At 38.2% G+C, this 18,914-nt stretch overlaps 4 protein-coding genes across 5 annotated transcripts in view; 3 read left to right on the top strand and 1 right to left on the bottom strand.

Moving 5' to 3' along the window:
• Nucleotides 1–785: 785 nt before the first annotated feature.
• LOC126626262 (uncharacterized) overlaps nucleotides 786–18,914 on the top strand; it is a 33,155-nt gene continuing 15,026 nt past the window's right edge. The window contains exons 1-7 of one of the 2 annotated variants that reach the window (XM_050295520.1): nucleotides 788–1,041; nucleotides 1,144–1,336; nucleotides 1,420–1,529; nucleotides 1,611–1,689; nucleotides 1,787–1,854; nucleotides 2,123–2,189; nucleotides 2,316–2,546. In XM_050295520.1, the coding sequence (XP_050151477.1) occupies nucleotides 829–1,041; nucleotides 1,144–1,336; nucleotides 1,420–1,529; nucleotides 1,611–1,689; nucleotides 1,787–1,854; nucleotides 2,123–2,189; nucleotides 2,316–2,428 (843 nt within the window). In that variant the 5' untranslated portion in view covers nucleotides 788–828 and the 3' untranslated portion in view covers nucleotides 2,429–2,546. Of the gene's footprint in view, nucleotides 1,042–1,143; nucleotides 1,337–1,419; nucleotides 1,530–1,610; nucleotides 1,690–1,786; nucleotides 1,855–2,122; nucleotides 2,240–2,315; nucleotides 2,547–18,914 lie in introns of those variants that run through there. The other variant, XM_050295522.1, reaches the window with a different exon arrangement.
• LOC126626260 (protein JINGUBANG-like) lies at nucleotides 4,611–6,090 on the bottom strand. Its single transcript, XM_050295516.1, has one exon. The coding sequence runs from the start codon at nucleotides 6,081–6,083 to the stop codon at nucleotides 4,884–4,886; it is 1,200 nt and encodes a 399-aa protein (XP_050151473.1). The 5' UTR covers nucleotides 6,084–6,090; the 3' UTR covers nucleotides 4,611–4,883.
• LOC126626263 (uncharacterized) lies at nucleotides 13,121–13,651 on the top strand. Its single transcript, XM_050295523.1, has one exon. It carries the CDS (start codon nucleotides 13,267–13,269, stop codon nucleotides 13,513–13,515), a length of 249 nt encoding a protein of 82 aa, XP_050151480.1. The 5' UTR covers nucleotides 13,121–13,266; the 3' UTR covers nucleotides 13,516–13,651.
• On the top strand, nucleotides 15,154–18,914 carry LOC126626257 (aminoaldehyde dehydrogenase 2, peroxisomal-like). The gene is made up of 15 exons (XM_050295513.1): nucleotides 15,154–15,360; nucleotides 15,757–15,899; nucleotides 16,106–16,186; nucleotides 16,283–16,431; nucleotides 16,541–16,633; nucleotides 16,741–16,864; nucleotides 16,982–17,047; nucleotides 17,131–17,197; nucleotides 17,345–17,421; nucleotides 17,528–17,641; nucleotides 17,780–17,857; nucleotides 17,947–18,098; nucleotides 18,219–18,279; nucleotides 18,406–18,512; nucleotides 18,652–18,914. The coding sequence occupies exons 1-15, from the start codon at nucleotides 15,252–15,254 to the stop codon at nucleotides 18,764–18,766; spliced, it is 1,536 nt and encodes a 511-aa protein (XP_050151470.1). The 5' UTR covers nucleotides 15,154–15,251; the 3' UTR covers nucleotides 18,767–18,914.

The following is an 18,914-nucleotide window of genomic DNA, read 5'->3' on the forward strand; positions in this document are numbered from 1 at the left end:
TTAAGGGTAAATTATTATAATATTTTAAATGAATAAAAAAAAAATCTTGCCACGTGGTACACATTTGGCAGCCATATTAGCTTTTAACGGATCAATGGATGGAAAATGTAACAGATGTACCATATTGAAATAAAATAGTAGTTGAGGTATGAAAGTGAAATGTTTTAAAGATATTGTATGCGATTGTAATAGACTCAAAACCTAAGAGGGTACAGTGTAATTTACCCAATTTCTTTTGTTGTATTTTTGTATTCTGATTCATCCAGACTCTTTGCAATCCCCACTAAATATGAAAGATGTTCCGATTAGACAACCCTACCAAACGTCTTTTGCAAGTCCACTTTATTCTTATATTTTGGTCATGTCAAATGCAGTTGTCAAGAAAGATGCTCTAATTAGGCAACCCGGATCCCTTCCACCTAATCTTCCTCATCAAACAATCCAGATTCTTGAAATTTGATCCAACGGTTAAAGTTATTATAACTTTTAAAGTGGGCTCCTATTTTTAACCGTTAGATCAAATTTTAAGAACTCAAATTGTTTGATGAGGAGAATTAGGCGAATCCTTTCCCTACAAAATATCTTCTCATATTCCGCACTAGCTCTACCATTCATGCTAGCCTTTCGGCCTTTGGGAACAAGTAGAAAGAATTGAGCAGAGTCGGGCCGAACCAAAGTAAGCCCATAAGAGTTTTACAGTCTCTTAGCCCAACAATCTTACTCGGGCTTAAATTATATGATTTATGAAATAAATAAAAGCCCATATACAATTTGGTTCGCAATAAGAAATGAAAATTCGTTGAGACCGAGGCAGAGAGCGCGGCAAAGATGTTAGTTAGCCGTTGCGCAGTTCCATTCTCTTTGGGGACTTTCTTCAAACACCTTCCGGCATCGAATCCGACGACGCTCTGTCCGTACAGATTCAGAAGCAAAACCCTAAGCGCCACCGCAATTCGTAGCTTCTCTTACTTTGAGACGTTGGATTCCCGCCAAAAAGAGCAAGTCCATCTATACGTCGACACTCTCCTCCAATGGAACCAGGTAATTTTCTCTCTCCCTGCGCTTATCCTCTGTTTGGTTGCAGAGAAAATGGTGGGGAAATCAAAACAAGTTACCAATTGATGAAATTTGTTTAACTTTCAGAAAATGAATTTGACAGCTGTTAAGGAGGCGGATGAGGTAATGGAGAGGCACATTGAGGACTCGCTCGCAATCATACCCCCTATCAGAAACTCATATTTCTCTCACTGTAAAGTTTCGTCCGAAAGTCTCAGCCTTGTCGATGTGGGGAGCGGTGCAGGTCTTCCGGGGTTGATCTTAGCCATTGCTTGCCCAGGTCTGTAACTGTCTTTTCAAAGTTCGGATTTTGGAAGTTTTCGGAAATTTGTGTTTTTTCATATTTTGGTGGGTACTGGGTAGGTTGGGAAGTGACCCTCATGGAGTCTATGAACAAGCGATGCGTTTTTTTGGAGCATGTTGTCAGTCACATTGGTTTGTCGAATGTTCAAGTTATAAGAGGAAGAGCAGAGGTATTGTTTCGTGTTTTTCGCAGATATAATTTGGTTTCTATAGATGTCAAATTAAGGATATGAACTTTTTTTATAGGACAGAATTTGGGGCAGGCTCTTTGTTTCAGGGAAAAATTTGATGTAGCGGTAGCCAGAGCAGTTGCAGAAATGAGAGTTTTAGGTAGGAAAGAAAATTCCTGTCTTGATTTCTTATGTGTATTTTCAAGAGTTTCATTGCTATGTGTGAGTTGCTTGATTCTTGTTACTTTGGTGGTCAGCTGAATACTGTCTTCCTCTGGTTTGCGTTGGCGGTTTGTTTGTTGCTGCAAAGGGTCACGATCCTCAGGTATGTAATCGAAAAGCCTTATCATATTAACCATTTCTTTCTGAAATTGTATCCAAAATGCCACAAAAACTGTACCGATCCATTGATACCGATAGAACTATGCTATATAAACTCTTTAGCAATCTTGGGTTGTGCATATTCTATCTAGGGAGTTTTTATGCCTTTAATAACTTCAGAAGCACGACAAATTGCCCATTTGTTCTATCGTGCAATTAAACTATTAGATATGAAATATTAAGTACTCTGCATATTTGGCACATTTGAACAGGAGGAAGTTAGGAATGCAGAAAAAGCAATTCAAATTTTGGGTGCTTCCGTATTGCAACAATGCACAGGCATGTCATATCTCTATTTGAAAACTTGACAAACCTATCATGTATATATGGTAAAGAAGGGAGGGAGGGGGAGAGAAAGAGAGATAGCTAAACATGTTTACTGATGTAACCTCTATTTGTATCCAGTGGAATCGCACAGCCCATATGGACAAAGAACTGCCATCGTGTGTTTGAAAACTAGTCCTACGCCAAGGAAGTATCCTCGCGATCCAGGTACTCCAGAGAAAATACCTCTGTAAAATAATTCAGATGCCCCCATTTCAAATGATATATATAGTTGGATTGGCGTTCCTTCCCCATTCATCAGATATTTATGTAACCCCTTCTGCTTTGGAAATGAAATGCTATATTTTGCAAGTTTCTGTCATTGTTTCTGGCTGAGATTGGTGTAGGCGTTTCTCCAAATAATTTCGTGTCGGTTAAACCAAGAGAACTTTCCTGAGTTCCATTCTGAGTCTTTTACAAAGCTAACACTCACACAGGTTTCTATTTCAGTGAAAAATTTCTAGGAAAAACAAAAGGAGGTGGAACCGATCTCCATAGTAAGTAGAAAGAAAAATTGAACTTGAGCTAGAGAATGAGAACTGATCTGATGAAAAGTTGGAAGTGAACACATATTAGGATAATCTCATAAGGTGAGATTTCAGTATGAATTTTTCAGTGCCATACTAATTGTTGCCTTTAACTTGGTGCGATGGCAAGTGCCTTCGCCCATGAGCGGTAGGTCTCGGGTTCGAGACTTGGGAGCAGCCTCTCCATAAATGGGGGTAAGGCTAGCCGACATTCACCTCTCCCAGACCCTGCGTAAAGCGGGAGCCTTGTGCGCTTTTTTATACTAATTGTTGCCTTTAAACCATTAAACTACTGAGTCAGTAGACACCTCATTTGGTGGTAAACTAACCTACACATTGGTTGAATTGCACCCGAGGTTTCTCTACCGACCACTCACATCCTGCAGACCTCATTGCACCCCAACTTTTTTTAGGTCAATCTGTACTTCATAGGGCCTCTCTCTCTCTCTCTCTCTCTCTCTCTCTCAAGTACATTGGACGTCTATGTCAATTGTAAATTTGTAATGGTCCAGAGACGTACTTTAGTGTTATGCTCTACCTTTGGCCAGCACCATCCACCCCTTTTTGAACTGAAAGTTTGGGCATTAACGTCACTTTTTTGTAGCACAACTTAAGGGAAATTAGATAAAGTTGGGCGCTCGAAATCTTGGCTAAGCATGCACGTAATCAAGATTAAACTTAGGTTTTACCTTGTAAGGCCTTGTTTGACGTAAGTAACCCGTTTTGCTTCGCCTGTACAGCAGACACCTGTACACAAAATTATCCAAATTAGATCATCAATCCTATTATCTATTCCTTAATATGGTACTTATCTTTGAGATAGTGTTATGGTCCCAGAAAAAAGGAGGTAAATCTCATACCTATTATTCATCTCTTGGGTCAACAACAATATTTAAAGTATAGCAATTAGCAGGCAGTGTGATTTGAGACAAAAAGAAGACAAAAATGAATTAGGTTAGATTAATGGTGTGGTTTCTGTCATGAGAACATAAAAATTACTGTGTTACCTAACTTCCCCTCCACTTGTAATTAAACCCCTTTTATGGTCCAAGTTTGGAACTAATAAGAACTTTAATCTCATTTGATTAGACTAATATATGTATATATATATATGTAAAAGTAGAACATTAGTATGTTAAACTTCCACGTAAACGTTGTACGAAATTAATAATTACATATTAAAGTAGGTAGATTCTAATGAATCAGCTTTGGGTTGATCCTGCTTTGGCTACCTGCTCCTGTCAAAGAAGCTTCTTATTGTAGAAGCCTAGAAGGTAGATTTAGAAGATAATCTTGCTTTAGCTGCCTAAATTAAACCCAACTTAGAGCAAAAGGAAGATATATATTGAGAATGTGGACAACGGAAGGTGAGATTAACAAGATAATGAGTGTGAGTTTCACTAATCTCTCTCTCTCTCTCTCTCTCTCTCTCTCTCTCTCTCTCTCTCTCTCTCTCTCTCTCTCTCTCTCTTTATACACCAATCCTGCTTTAACCAGAAGAGTGTTTCTCTCTTAGGTGATTTTTTTTATATGTTATCTACCACTTTTAAGAAAGTGTTTCCAGTTTTCACTAATTAATTTATTTTTAATCTGATATTTAGCCTTTTAAGTTGGGATTTACATCAAATTTGGTCATTAGTCAATTATTGGCTCTACTGTATTTGGATTTTCCCATATTTTTTTTCCAATTTCTCATTTGTGAGGTGGGTTTCCTATCTGTCACCCTCTGAAAGCCAAACATAAACATTTAGATTTTTTAATATTTTTGCCAGATGCAGAAGAATGTGACTCCCACATGCAGGTTGTGATAAAGAAACTCCATCCAATAATTAGAGCACACAGAGAGAAAGCTCATAAATTATTTGCTCTCTTTTATGATATTGTAGTTTATAGCCTCTAGAGCTATAGAAGAGAAAGTACAGACATAATCTGCTCCCCTCACTAACTAAACCAAATCACTAGCTAACACAATACTCAATCTAGAATGTCACGGTGACGGTATCTCAATACAATCACACATTTTTTACGTGAACAGTGAAAAGTTCGTGATTGTTTTCAAATACCGTCACTGTAAAATTTCAAGTGCATGGAAGTTCTTCTCGTAGAAAAGTAAATTGGAGTCCTAAAGGTCACTAGGAACAAAGACCTGCCAGACTTTGATGTCACAGTCCAAACCACCACTGTAAATAACACAGGAGGAGTTAGATGAGCTGCAATGGTCATCAATTGCAGCAGTTAAACACTTAACTGGACCTTTATGCCCTTCCAAAACTGCTAAACATGAGTAAATTTTATTAACCCCTCTCCAAATTCTTATACTTTTATCTGCAGAGCCACTGCACACCAAGTCTGCCACCACAGCCAAGCACAATATTGACTTGGTATGACCTCTAAGCACACCCACAACTTCCATATTCCCACCCCCATCTTTCTTCTTCCAAACCACAATGGACCTGTCACATGCACCAGAATACAACACACACCCATCACTGCTCAGAGCTAGTGCATTCACTCCAGAATTGTGCTTTTCCAGTGTAGCAACTAAAAAGTGCTTTTTCTCTCCGAAGTCCTTTTTCCAAACCTTAATTCTTTTGTCTGCTGATCCAGTGTAAACATATCCATCATTAGACGATGTTACTGCGTTTATAGCATCATCATGTGCATTTCTCACAGACTCCAAGCATTTGAAGTCTGTTGTGCTCCAAACCTTGAGTGTACGGTCCCATGAAACCGAGTACAGCAGCAGCTCATCGCTTGATAAGGCTAGGGCAGACACTGTGTCCACATGATGCACCCAAGTGCACTTCTTGTGCCTTCTTATTTGGACATGGTTCTTCGGCATCAGGAGCTTCGAAGCACGGTCACCAAGCGTTGGCAGTGTGGCCAGCCGCGAGCACTTTTGGAGATCGGGCTCCTGGCTGTTGATTTTCCACACTCGAATCTTGTGGTCCTGATGAGCACTGAAGAGCTTGTCACCCGAAATAGCCAGGGACTTCACTGCACCCTTTCCTGCCGCCACCATGTTGTGATCATGATGAGTAGTGTTTTCGTTGTCGAATTCCAGTAAAGGGTTGCACCTCCACGACCGGATTTCTCTATCGGACAAGCCGGTGTAGATGAAGTTTCCGGCTAGGGTTAGAGAGGATATGTAGGAGTTGTGGCCTTGCAAGGTGGTGAGACAGTGGTGGTAAGTGTTTGTTGGAAAGTTGTTTTGTGAGTTGAGTGAAGGAACTGACTGGAAACTTGGCTGAGAAATGTAGGGAAACTCTGATTGGTCAGAGAGGTCATTGGCTGGGTACTGATCGGACGAGTAGCATTCCATGCTGATCAGGGAGAGGGGGAGGGAGAAGAAAATGAGTTATTATATAGAGGATGGAAAGAATATGGGAGCATTTTTAGGAGGGATGTATAAAGCTACAAAATATAAACAAATAGATTCTGTTGGCAAAAGTGATGAAGGTGCGATGTGGAGCGTAGGGATTAGTCTTCTGCATTGTGATTTGCATCCATCATGATTCATGATTTTCATCAAATGATGCAATACTTCTCTTACTCCAATGCAAGAGGACTTTTTTCGGTGTGGCTGGCGCTCTGCCGCATAATATTATTATTATCACTCGATTCATGTTATTAGGGGATTATTTATGGGAATGAGGATCCTCTCCAAATTTTCTTTGTGAGGTTCCGGGGATCCTTTTCAAATTCTCTTTGTGAGGATCCAAGGATCCTTCAATCATATTCGTTCATCGTATATCGTAATGTCAGTTTTCGTCATGTGCTGTTTATATTTAATTTTAAATAAAAAGATTTACAATGATTTCTGGTCGCACGATCTACAATGAACGAATGTGATTGGAGGATTCGGAGAGGATCCTCATTCTATTTATAGGGTGGTGCTATACTTTTAAGTCATTCGATTCGATGGCCGGAAATCTAGAAGTGTGTGTGAAAGATAAAAAGAGATGTGTGAATAGCACGACCCATGTCATAATCTAGCTCTATGGCATATTAACTCTATCGTTCATCTATATTATAATACGTGAGTTAATAACATCACAAGAAAGTATAGCACATATTACACCCCCAAAATGCCACCGTCCAGTACAATAACAAGACGGCCACGTGTTTTATACTCTCTCATCTGCCACATGATTAATTTGGTTCACCGTCACATAAGCATTGCAATTCTATGTAGATAGCGACAGAATCAGATGGTTGTGTACAGAGTTTGGACCTATGAAAAAACAGGGCAGGATTCAACTATTTTGGTCCCCATTTGATTGATTAATTTTGTCCATGTCCACTGAGTCTGACCCTCCACTATATTTATATAACAATTTCTCCCTTTTCTGGTGGAGAAATTAAGCTCTACTCATCCAACCATTTCCCTCCACCTACTAATCTGGTTCGTGACCCAAGTTTAAGGTCTGATTGCAACCTAATTAATTATGATACATGGCCGAAAGATTAGTCTAATTCTTAGGGCATGTGCAGGTGAGCAAAGCCATCCACTTCCCAATCACCAACAATGGTTTAAGGTTTTCTATAAGTAAGTGAGAAAAATGCTTGCTGATTCGATTTCTTTTTGGATACTCTAATCCAAAGGTTTTGGGGATGTGTGCTTAATTTGACTCAGCAAGTTTATGTTGCGTATTTAATTTGACCTTACCATTACGATGAACAGACAATATGATTCGAAGATTTAGTCTACACCATATAATTACAACCTACAAGTCGTCGTTATGAGGTGAAATTAAGCACACCTTCACAACCGTTGGTTTCATTCTTTTAAGTAATTATTTGATTCTAGACTCCGCCTCTACTATACGATCAATCGTTCATGCTCTGATTAGTTACAAACCGTACAGGGCTCGAACGCTAAGATTCGATTTCATTAATGGGTTACCCTAATATAGTAATATGTAATCAAAGTCCCACAAAAAGGAGTAGTCCCATGTGAGCTCAACATTGGCCTTGGGCAGGGCACAATTGCTTGATGGTCTCTTTCACTTGCCTGCAATGTGGTCTTTTTTGGTCGGTATTCAACTCCCAGGTGGGACCCACCCCATGAATGGAACCTTTAGAGCTATCAGAGAGTGCCAAGTGTTTGAGCTCCCCTTGGGATCAGGATCCTCTCCTGAGCTAAGGATGAGGATCCTCTTCATCAATGAGTGTGGACCGTTGGATGAAAATTCAACGGCTACAAACAGGGGGTCCCTTTAAAGTTATAATAATTGTAGCCGTTGAATTTTCATCCAACGGTCCACATCCCTTGATGAGGAGGATCATCATCCTTAGCTCAGGAGAGGATCCTGGTCCCTCCCCTTGTATTAGTGACATGGTTTTGTAGGTACAATTGTTTACTCTTCGTCTTTTTGGGCTAACAAATGATGGTCCTTTTTGGCGCACATAAAAACGTTCTCTTTGGTGGAGATTTGGCCTCCGACCTCCAATGGGGCTTTTAGGGAGGGTCTAAAGGTAGAAGACAAGAAGTAGGAGCACGAGAATGATGTTTTGTGGGTGCTAATTGTGATCCGATGCAATATGGAAATTAAGTGATGGTGTGATTTCACATTTACTTTCTAATTGCACTTTGAAGCCCTATTTTGAACAGAGAGAAAAAAAAACATCGCTTGATTGTTATTGTATTGTCAGTTGTCAATCGGACTACGGTAATAATTCTCTTTTGGTTTCTTGAGTTAAAACTGAGTGACAGTGAAGATGAGAATCGAACTATTATTACACCTATTGTTGTAGTATAGGTGAGAAGTTTTATTTTCCTTCTATAATTTGCTTGTTTAAGTGTTTTTTGCTACAATTATTAGTTGTCAATCTGGCTATAATTTTGATTGAAGCTAAAGAAATAGTGAAGACGAGAGTCGAACTTTAGGGTAGGTATAAACACCACTAGGTTATTCTTGCCTTGGAGTTGGATCCTTTTTCTTCAACATATTGGGATATTTTATGAATGGTTTGAAAATCATTTGAAGAGTGGTTGTCATCCCTTTGAATCGAATTTGGATCCTCTTCGGACTTTAATGTCCAGAGCCTAAGGACCAGGAAATCGGAGCCTTTGGTTTGTATGAAAGATAAATCGGAGCCCTTAGTTTATGTGAGGTGAACCAGCGGAATGAGTTAATGGAGACCGTCAAATTCAATTTTGAGTGGTTCGTATTACTTGATCTTTGAGCTTTTGACAGTGAGATCTGAAGTGGATGTCTGTCCCTTTGAATCCAAATTGTTCCTTTGAAAAGCAGAGAACCAATTGGCACTGATGAGCTAAGAGCAAGTCCACCCCTAAGGACTTTGTGCCAGCACCCAGCGCATTTATCCACTCAAGTGAACAGTAATAGACCCTAGTGAACAGTAACAAACCAAAGCATCTCCACCCCTAAAAAAATGCGCTGGCACCCAGCGCATTTATTTGGTGTGTTTTTTTTTTTAAGTTTATTTCGGATATGATTTTTAACCAATTTTGGATAAAATTTCAAATAAACTTAAAAAAAAAACACACTGAAATAAAATTGCATACTCATCAAATAAACTTAAAAAAAAACACTAAAATAAAATTACATAAACTCATCAAATAAACTATAGAAAGAAAAAAATAATTTTTTTTTTAAATTTTATGTATTTTTTAATAAATTTTAATTAAGTTAATTAATCTGGACCGTTGATCTTTGATCGGACGGTCCAGTTTAAAAGTAAAATTTAAATTTTTTTTATTGTTGGAAATCCAACGGTCTAGAAAAACTAGCCGTTGGAAATCCAACGGCTATCGTGAAGCCACATCGCTGAGCCCAAGTGGGCTGACACCTTTTCAGGTTTCCCTGAAACCCACTCGCGCCTTGCGCGCTTGTGTTGCACGCTCCTGAGAAACAGGCCGGCTTCTGGGTCAGTCCAAAATGTGCTGGGCTGTTGCCTGGCATAAGCTGGGTGCCAGGCAATGTAACGGGCTGGAGCAAAAAAACAGGGGGCTGGCCTATTTTTTTGGCTGGGTGCTGGGGAGTTGGTTTTGGGGTGGACTTGCTAAGAAAAGTCTCTCTCTCTTGGTAGTGGCCCTTGTTATCGAACATTGGTCGATGATCTTGGTCCAAACACCTTGTTGTTGGATTAGTATTTGGAGACATAGTGCAGACATTTTTTGATTGACTCCTAAGAATCCTACATCCTACAATATACCGATAGAAACTGTAACAAGACAATTACTAGGGCAGCTCCCGCATATGATAAGATCAAAGTGTGTCGAAAGATATTTTGTAAAAAATGCCTTACGGATAATGTGGTGAGGTGCTCTTACTCAATTTTTTCTAGAATATATGGGTGCTTGGCGGCATGCTCTCGTCTTGCTTTCATGTCGTGTATAATAAACAATGTTGTATCAAAAGAACGCGAAAAGTATAAGGGAAAATTTGTGAATTCAGGATTGTAAGATGAACTTTTTTAAAGTGTCAATAACAATCTTCAGAAAAATATATAAACGAAGCCTTCTCTTTTCATTTCAATAATGCAACCATATTAAACCTTTAAATTCATTCATGCAAGCACCCTTTTCTCCGACAGCCTAATTATACCAACCTGAAGCTTCTAGTGGGAGAGAGAGGGGACCTCAAGGATTGAAATCTATTAATATATATATATATATACACACACACATGTATAATGATGAAAGCAACATGAAAGTGGAATATATATTCAAACACCCTTGTTGTACCTTCATTTTTTTTTTCCTTTTTTCGAATCGGGAATAAGGAAATGATTTTCACATTTACCTTTCACCTAAAATTACTGTGCTTTCTTCTGTATCTTGATTCACTATTGATTTATTCAATTATGTGGTTAGAAGCAAGAACAAAAGTACAAAAGAATGACGAGGGAGTGTGGAAATCATTTCTCCGAGAGTAAATATCTCCTCCTACTTTGCATCTCGAGCAACTTCAAGGTTAATGTACACTGTAACAAAAAAAAGGCACTGTTTTTTAATTTTATTTTTTAGAAGAAAAAAAATTAATCACATGAACAGTGAACTGACCTCACAATGCAGCAGATAAGCAAAAAAAAAAAAAGGACTTTTAACAAAACACTACTGGTACTATTTACTTTTAACAAAAAATCACATTTATACATTTATCTAGTACTATTCACTGTACCTTTAAAAAATGCTTTACATTAAAAGTGAAGTTTTTTTAGACTTTTTATTAATTTTCTTAAAAAATTTTCGTCAAGTAAAACCCAATAAGAGTTGTCCATGTCCCTCATTGGGTTAGGATCCATGGAAGTCAATGCTAGTTTAGCCCAAGGCATACATAGTAAAGCCCAATAAGGTCCAAGCCTCCAGATTAGACCCCCAAAAAATTTAGCGAATTTCAGACTCTCAGTTTTTTTTTTTTTTAAATCCTTTTGCATTTATTTATTTATTTTATCTCAATTGATTTTACTTTTAGGTAGTCAGACTGTAGTTAGAAAATAAAATTGCATAAGGAATAATTAACATAATTATCGATATGAAGAACATTGGAAATTATAGAATGTGCTCGTATCGCAATCATTGTTTACTTACAAGTAATATGATTTTTCTTTCCCAACGTTACCTCATCTAGCATGTCATTTGATGGGAGCCCTAGTGTGACTTTTTTTTTTTGAACGGTATTATCTACTCTAAGGAGTTAGGGAGCAGGTTAAGTCTCACAATAAGCTCGAAATAATGTAGTTTAAATTCACCAACAAGAATCAAACCTAAGACTTCTTATTTACAAAATCACAATTAAAAATAAATATTCCTAAACTGTAGTACTGAATGACGGACTCCCTAATTTGACTTGGAAATATTGATAAATGGATGGTGTGATCGGTGAAATTTCGAGGCTATGAGCCAATGAGCACATAACGGGGAAGTAAAGGCGCATAGAAATTTGGACTTTCATGGGCACTTTTTTTTTCTATATTCTTTTTTGTTGGACTATGTGGGCCGGACGGTGTGAGTTCATGGGTTAAAAGTCTCTGTTCTGGATTGTTCGAGAAGGATTTTGGAAATACACGGTTAGGTCAATCCGATTGACAAATTTGCCATTGTGAGTTGTATTATCAGTGATCCATAGATCTATATATATAGGACTTAGGAGGAGTTGGTTGACCAAAAAATGGTTAGGAGTTAGGGAAGAGGATACTCTCTGGATTCATTTTGTGGGGATTTTTAATCGTTTATTGTACATCATGCAATTAATTTTGGTCTGACCGCACAATGCACGAAAAATGGCTAAAATGCAAGAATCTCTAGAATCACCACAATTTAGATCCGAATGAGATCCAAATCCAAGAGTTAGGCCCCTAGTAGAAGAAGATGAATGACGGTAAGGGTAGTCCATGATGTATCTAATTTCAACCAAATTAAAGTATATTGTGACACATAAAAGATGAATAGTTGTTTACATGTCAATTTTCATAAATAAGTCGCACACCTTTATAATAAATTAGAAATGTGATAATTGATATAGCCAACAAACGAAAACAAATAGTGTGCAAGACAATGAAAACAATGTGCGCTTATCGAGTTCGTTTGAAAGTGTTGTTAAAATAACATTAAGAGAAAATGAGTGGGTTTAGCCTCACAATGAGCTAACAATAATGCGGTTAATCAAACCTAAAATATCTCGCTTACAAGTGAAGATGAATACAACTAGCCGTCATACTAAGTGCCAATCAATCCTTACTTAGAATGCAAGTAAACCTTGAAAAAAACACTTAAAATACTTTTTGCAAGAAGCACTTCAAGTACTTTTAGGATAAAAAAATATTTCCTTATTTCCTAACAGCAGTTTTAGTCATTTTAAAAATACTTCTAAACAAACACTCCATTTCCCATGCCTTGCGTTTATAATATCATTGAAGTCTAAAGCCACTTATTGTCAATATTTCCTTTCACTCTTCAAAGAAAATAAATTTGGAAAAGGAGATAAGGGCATTATTGTCATAAAAATTCGAAAAGAGAAAAGAGTGAAATCTTTGAAATACAAACCACCTCCACGTGTCCCAATACCTTTAATATATTCTATTTCTATTTAGGTTCCCAGCACGCGTCCGGATTTAAGATTAGTCCACCTATCAATTCTATATTTCCTAATCTTGGACGGAAAGATATCATGTCTGTATCTCTTCTACTAAAATCATCAGATCAAGTGATTCGGACTTTTAAAGTTTTATCCAACGATCCACGTATTTTGATCTCTTAAATGTTATAATAATTTTTAACGGTTAGATGAAATTTTAAAAATGTGAATTATTTGATCCGGTGGTCTTGGTAGAAGAGATCCGGGAAACATCTCTTTCAAACTTGGACCAACTACTATAAAATCAATATCTTAAAACCCACCCTTCCCAAATTCACGTTTCCAATTCTCTCAAAAAATTTCCACCCCTCCCAAAATCCCAATCCAATTTTCTCATCCTCCCCAGTCGATCGAGTTTTTCCGCCGATTAATTCCAGCTTCAACTTTTCGAGAGCGATCATGAACGGAGACAAAGCGAATTACGAGACCTCGTGGGCCGATCAGTGGGATTACAACAACAACTCCACCTACCCCGTCGAAGTCAAGGGCGACGGCGGAGTCGCCGCAAAATGCAAGCAGAAGGTCGGGGAAGGCCTGGTGAAGACCAAGGCGGTGGCTTCGACCGGCGCTAAGAAGGTCAAGGTAGGCGCCTCCGCTGGATTTCATTGGATCAAAGAGAAGTGCCAGAAGACTACCTCCAAGCGTTGATTTTTAAGTTTCTTGTAAATTTCTTGATACAGAATTTAATTTCTTCGTTTTTTGCATGAATTTACAAATCGTGATCTTCTTTTTTTTGTTTTATTTACCGTTTTGATGATAAATATGTTTATTTTATTTTCTGTAAGTATTTTTCTTACCATATCTGCCAAAAATCAAAAGGAAAAAAATCTGAATCTAATTTGCAGGCATAAATCTAGCGTAGAAGACTACCAGAAATAACATAACGATCCAATTTTATCATTTTCTATATATATATATATATATATATATTTCATTTATTTCTGTTCATCTGCGAGGCAAAATTACTGGTTGTTATTGTTGAAATTTTAGCCACGTGGTTTCCCGTAGTCGTTACGTGTTAATTTATAATGAAACGGTAAAATCACATAACGCTTATAATAAAATGGAAAAATGAGTAACGTGTTCTGAGATCACTGAAAAATTGTTCGAGATTGTTGCCAATTCGCTTATCATGCTGTATGGATGGCCAACTATTTTATATTTGAGAGCATTTTCATATTGGGAGCTGAGATTGGAAGATCGGAGTCAGGTCCCCATTCCTACCGGGTCGGGTCTAACCCACGGATAAATTCTTCGATTCAAACGACTGAACCATGTGCGGATATGGAAACATCACGTGACAATTGTCGTTTAAGAACAGATTTCTACACGTTTAGATTGAGCAGGAACTATTTAGTCCAGTCCAGCACTTAGCCCAGGACTTGGCTAATGGAATGCTAATTCCTAAGCCCAAATTGCAAAGTTGCATTCGTGCATATGTTCTACAAGTTCCAAGTCTGGACTGGGCTATATAATTTGGAAAACCAAATTTTGTAAATCAAATAATTCGGATATTATTAATTAAATTATTATTTAAATGTTGATTAACATACACTTAACATACTTATTTTATATTGATGACACGTTCGTATATTTAGTTTAAAATTTTGGTCTCTCTAGCATTATCCTATATGTCACTCTTACTACATAATTGTACCATTGTTTGTACAATCTCTCTAATTGAGATGAGACCCACATGTATTAGTGGGCCCTACCTCTATTAGAGAGATGTAAAATATGTGGTGAGTGTAGCATTACTCATATAGATATAGTTGTTGAATGCATACAACAAAAAGTAGCCAACGAGGGTTGGCTTGGTTAGTAAGGTTCATGTCTTGTGTAGTGCCCCAGTATGTTTGAGTCTTGCTGCCAACCGTTCTTATTGGTGCGCGATCTATAAATTCCTAAGAAAATTCATATCAGTGGCAATTGGCAGCTAGATGTCACGCGTAAGTCCTTCCAGCTCAAGATTGTGGTTATGTCGTGATGCTAGTGGTGAGAGCAACTAATCCCCACCCCTAAATTTTAATCAACAAACTTACATAAAAAGGTTTATCAACAACCCCACCACTAGTTCCATAGTAATGAACAAAATAAATAATTAATTAATTAAAAAAGAATTAAAGACCCTCGTTCCTTCCTCCCGCTAAAATTCAAGAGAGCTCTCTTTAAATGAAGCATTCTAAACACCGGAATTTCCGTCGAGTTTTCAGCCGTTGAAATCCTCCTCACGCGATCCGCACTTTCAGATTCCACACTACTAATAACACAACATAAATTCAATTCAATTCGATCCGATCCCATTCGACTCACCTCACTCGCTCCCTCACCGGTCCAACAATTAATTTGTTATAGTTTGGAAGAGCATCAGCGCTAGCTGAAAAATGGCGGTCCGCGTTCCGAGACGGCAGTTATTCATCGACGGGGAGTGGAGAGAACCGTCCCTCAAGAAACGCATTCCGGTCATCAACCCTGCCACTGAAGAAACCATCGGTCTCTCTCTTCCTCGACTCTCTATGCTTTTTTATATTTTGATTGTCGAAATATTGATTTGTGGTATGTAACTTGTTTTTCAAGTTAGGGCTCGTTCGAAAATGAATTTCTGAAAAGCAATTGTGGTCATAAGCACTTTTAAGCTTTGAAAGAGGCGCATATAATATTGTGATACAAAATTTATTGTTAAAGCACTTGTAGGAAATTTTTCATCTTAGAAATACTTCTAACTTTTTCTGACAATTAAGCGCTTTTGGTTATTTGAAAGTACTGCTAACCATTCTAAAAGCACTTTCAAATAGGCGCTTTTGGTATGTCGATGAAATTGTGGTTTTTGTAATCTAGACTTGAATCTGATGTGAAGAAGTGGTTGATTTGTGGAATGTGCGGATGCAGGGGATATTCCTGCAGCTACCGCTCAAGATGTGGAGATCGCCGTGGAGGCTGCTCGAAAAGCCCTTGCCAGGGACAAGGCGAAAGATTGGTCCTCTGCGCCAGGGGCTGTTCGGGCCAAGTATTTGCGCGCTATTGCTTCTAAGGTACATTGTCTCCGAGTCTCACTATTTAATTCGCTGTTAGTGAAATCATAAATCTGGTTATCATCAGTTGCATGTTAAACCAATATTATTGCTAATCGTGTTTCAATCTTCTAATCTTTCGAATGGTTTTGAATAACTGTCGCTGCGTAATGAATCATGGTTGTTTGAGATGTATTCAGTTTTTAGTACTTTTTGTTCTGGTGCAGATAAAAGAGAGAAAATCCGAGCTAGCCAAACTCGAAGCAATGGATAGCGGAAAACCACTGGATGAAACTACATCTGACATAGTATGCTAGTGACATGTATTGAAATTATTATTTACGACGTTATGCATAAGATCTTATGTGATGGCATGGCACCTAATTAACTCAAATTCGATGCAGGGGGAAGTCGCCAGCTGTTTTGAGTACTACGCAGGCCTTGCCGAAGGATTGGATGCAAAGCAAAAGACTCCGGTTTCTATTTCCACAGAGAAATTCAAAACTCACGTTCTTAAGGAACCGGTTGGGGTTGTTGGGTTGATAACAGCATGGTATGTTGCAGCTTCTTTGTTTCAAACTAGTTTTAGAAACATCTTAATAATGATTTATATGTTAAGGAACCAAAGTGCTTAACCAAAAGTGCTTATCTTTTCTGTTAAGGAACTACCCTTTATTAATGGCTGCGTGGAAAGTAGCTCCTGCCTTGGCTGCTGGCTGCGCTGCTGTTCTGAAACCGTCTGAGTTGGCATCTATGTATGCCCTGTTTGGTTTATACTTTATACATATGTATGTATTTTATTCAGTTGGTATGTTGATTTTTCACGTTTATGCATATCGTTTGTGTTATCCATCAATTCTAGAACTTGTTTGGAGCTAGCTGAGGTGTGTATAAATGTCGGTCTTCCTCCCGGTGTCCTCAACATTGTGACTGGACTAGGCAATGAAGCCGGAGCTATTTTAACATCTCATCCAAATGTTGATAAGGTTCAGCTTGTTCTCTTAACAAATTACGTTATTCGAATTTCTGCAAACTCGATAATTGTAAGATGTTCAAGTTGTTAGCCACCAGGCTGTAATTGCTATATGGTTAATATTCAACAGATCGCGTTTACTGGAAGTACTATCACCGGGAGCAAGATTATGGCAGCTGGAGCTCCAATGATCAAGGTATATGTCAAAGATTATGTTTTTCGAATTTATTATCTTCATTTGATCTTGGTATACTTTCTCCTATGTGGTTTTCTTTGTAGCCTGTTGCACTGGAGCTCGGGGGGAAAAGCCCCATTGTTGTTTTTGAGGATGTTGATATCGACAAAGGTTAGTACCTCTTTGGATAAATAAATTGCTTTCGTTAGAAACTAGTTGCACACGGATTCCATCCATGTTCGTGTCTAAAACGAATCATTTCAGAAAGCCAATAAGCATAATGTTAAGTATCTACTACTCTATGATTCAATCAAACAGCTGTGGAATGGACCTGCTTTGGTATCTTTTTGACAAATGGTCAGATTTGCAGCGCAACCTCCCGTCTCATAGTGCACGTAAGTATGATAGTACGATTGCGGCTTCATCGCTTTCTGTTAGTCCGTTCTGAGATGCGTAGATTTATACTAGAGAACTAATTAATCCCTTGCATATTGATTTTAGGAAAGCATTGCTGCAGAGTTTATGGACAGGCTTGTGAAATGGAGCAAAAACATCAAGATTTCAGATCCTATGGAACAAGGTTGCAGGCTTGGCCCTGTTGTTAGCAAAGGCCAGGTAAATCAACTGTCAACATTTTCTGCGTTTGCCTGTGGCGGAAAGCTAAAAAGTGTCACATTTAGTAGGATCTTAAGTATCGTTCTTAAGTTCACGATCGAAGGAAGTGTTATCTAATCCTCACTGCATCTGTTTCAGTATGAGAAAATATTGAAGTTCATCTCAACGGCTAAAAGTGAAGGAGCAAAAGTTGTGTATGGTGGGGATCGTCCTGAGGTATAAACTAACCAATACATAATACATGTCTTTAACCTCAAAAAAAAAAAACTTGACATGTTTTGTGAAAAAATGGATGGCACTGACAGCATCTGAAGAAAGGGTTCTTCATCGAACCGACCATCATAACTGATGTAACACCCTCAATGCAAATATGGAGAGAAGAAGTTTTTGGGCCTGTCCTCTGTGTCAAAACATTCAGTTCAGAAGAGGAAGCTCTTGAACTGGCAAATGACACCCAGTGAGTTGAATCTCCTGTTCTTGTTAGCCCCATTCCGTTCTTTCTCGACACTTTAATTTCTTCCTCTTTAGTTCCCTTGTTATGGTTCCTTTTTACTGACATTTGTTTGACCTTTGACAGTTATGGCTTAGGCGCCGCAGTCATGTCAAAGGATCTAGAACGCTGCGAACGCTTTTCTAAGGTGAGACTAAGATCTCTAACGTATAACCGTTTGTATGTTCTTTATTAGTATCTCTCTCATCACGTATGTCACGCGACAAGAGAGAGAATACTAATAGCAGCATTTTGTTGCTGTGACGTCCTGCAGGGCCTTCAAGCAGGAATTGTATGGATCAATTCCTCACAGCCATCCTTCATTCAGGCTCCATGGGGAGGCAACAAACGGAGTGGTTTCGGGCGTGAATTAGGGGAATGGTACATGGATTTTCTCACTAAATCTCAGCATTGTGTTAGTTATATTAATCTTGTGTTAATTTGATTTAATGTTGTATAATCGTTATTAAGATTTTGATTAGGGAAAAAGGGTAATGGTGTTATTTTTGTTTCGCAACAGGGGACTGGAGCTTTACTTGAGCGTCAAGCAGGTTACTGAATATGTATCAGATCAACCCTGGGGTTGGTTCGAGGCACCTCCACTGGAGGACGATTCGGAAATGAGTTATTATTAGAAAGAAAGAAAAACCCAACTACATAGAAGAAAATAAGAAGGGTTATTATAATATATACGAGCAGAGAGCACACATTGTGTGTGAACAATTTCTTTTAATAAGTGCATATTTTTTTTAATATTACATAATTACTGTTTTGTCCTCCTTA

The sequence above is a fragment of the Malus sylvestris genome, chromosome 6 (genome assembly GCF_916048215.2).
Source record: "Malus sylvestris chromosome 6, drMalSylv7.2, whole genome shotgun sequence".
Classification (NCBI taxonomy): domain Eukaryota; kingdom Viridiplantae; phylum Streptophyta; class Magnoliopsida; order Rosales; family Rosaceae; genus Malus; species Malus sylvestris.

Coding starts and splice junctions, on each gene's coding strand:
- LOC126626257 (XM_050295513.1), top strand. CDS start 15,252: ATGGCGGTCCGCGTTCCGAGACGGCAGTTATTCATCGACGGGGAGTGG. Junction 15,900..16,105: donor TGCGCGCTATTGCTTCTAAG/GTACATTGTCTC, acceptor GTTCTGGTGCAG/ATAAAAGAGAGAAAATCCGA. Junction 18,099..18,218: donor GAACTGGCAAATGACACCCA/GTGAGTTGAATC, acceptor GACCTTTGACAG/TTATGGCTTAGGCGCCGCAG.
- LOC126626260 (XM_050295516.1), bottom strand. CDS start 6,083: ATGGAATGCTACTCGTCCGATCAGTACCCAGCCAATGACCTCTCTGAC.
- LOC126626263 (XM_050295523.1), top strand. CDS start 13,267: ATGAACGGAGACAAAGCGAATTACGAGACCTCGTGGGCCGATCAGTGG.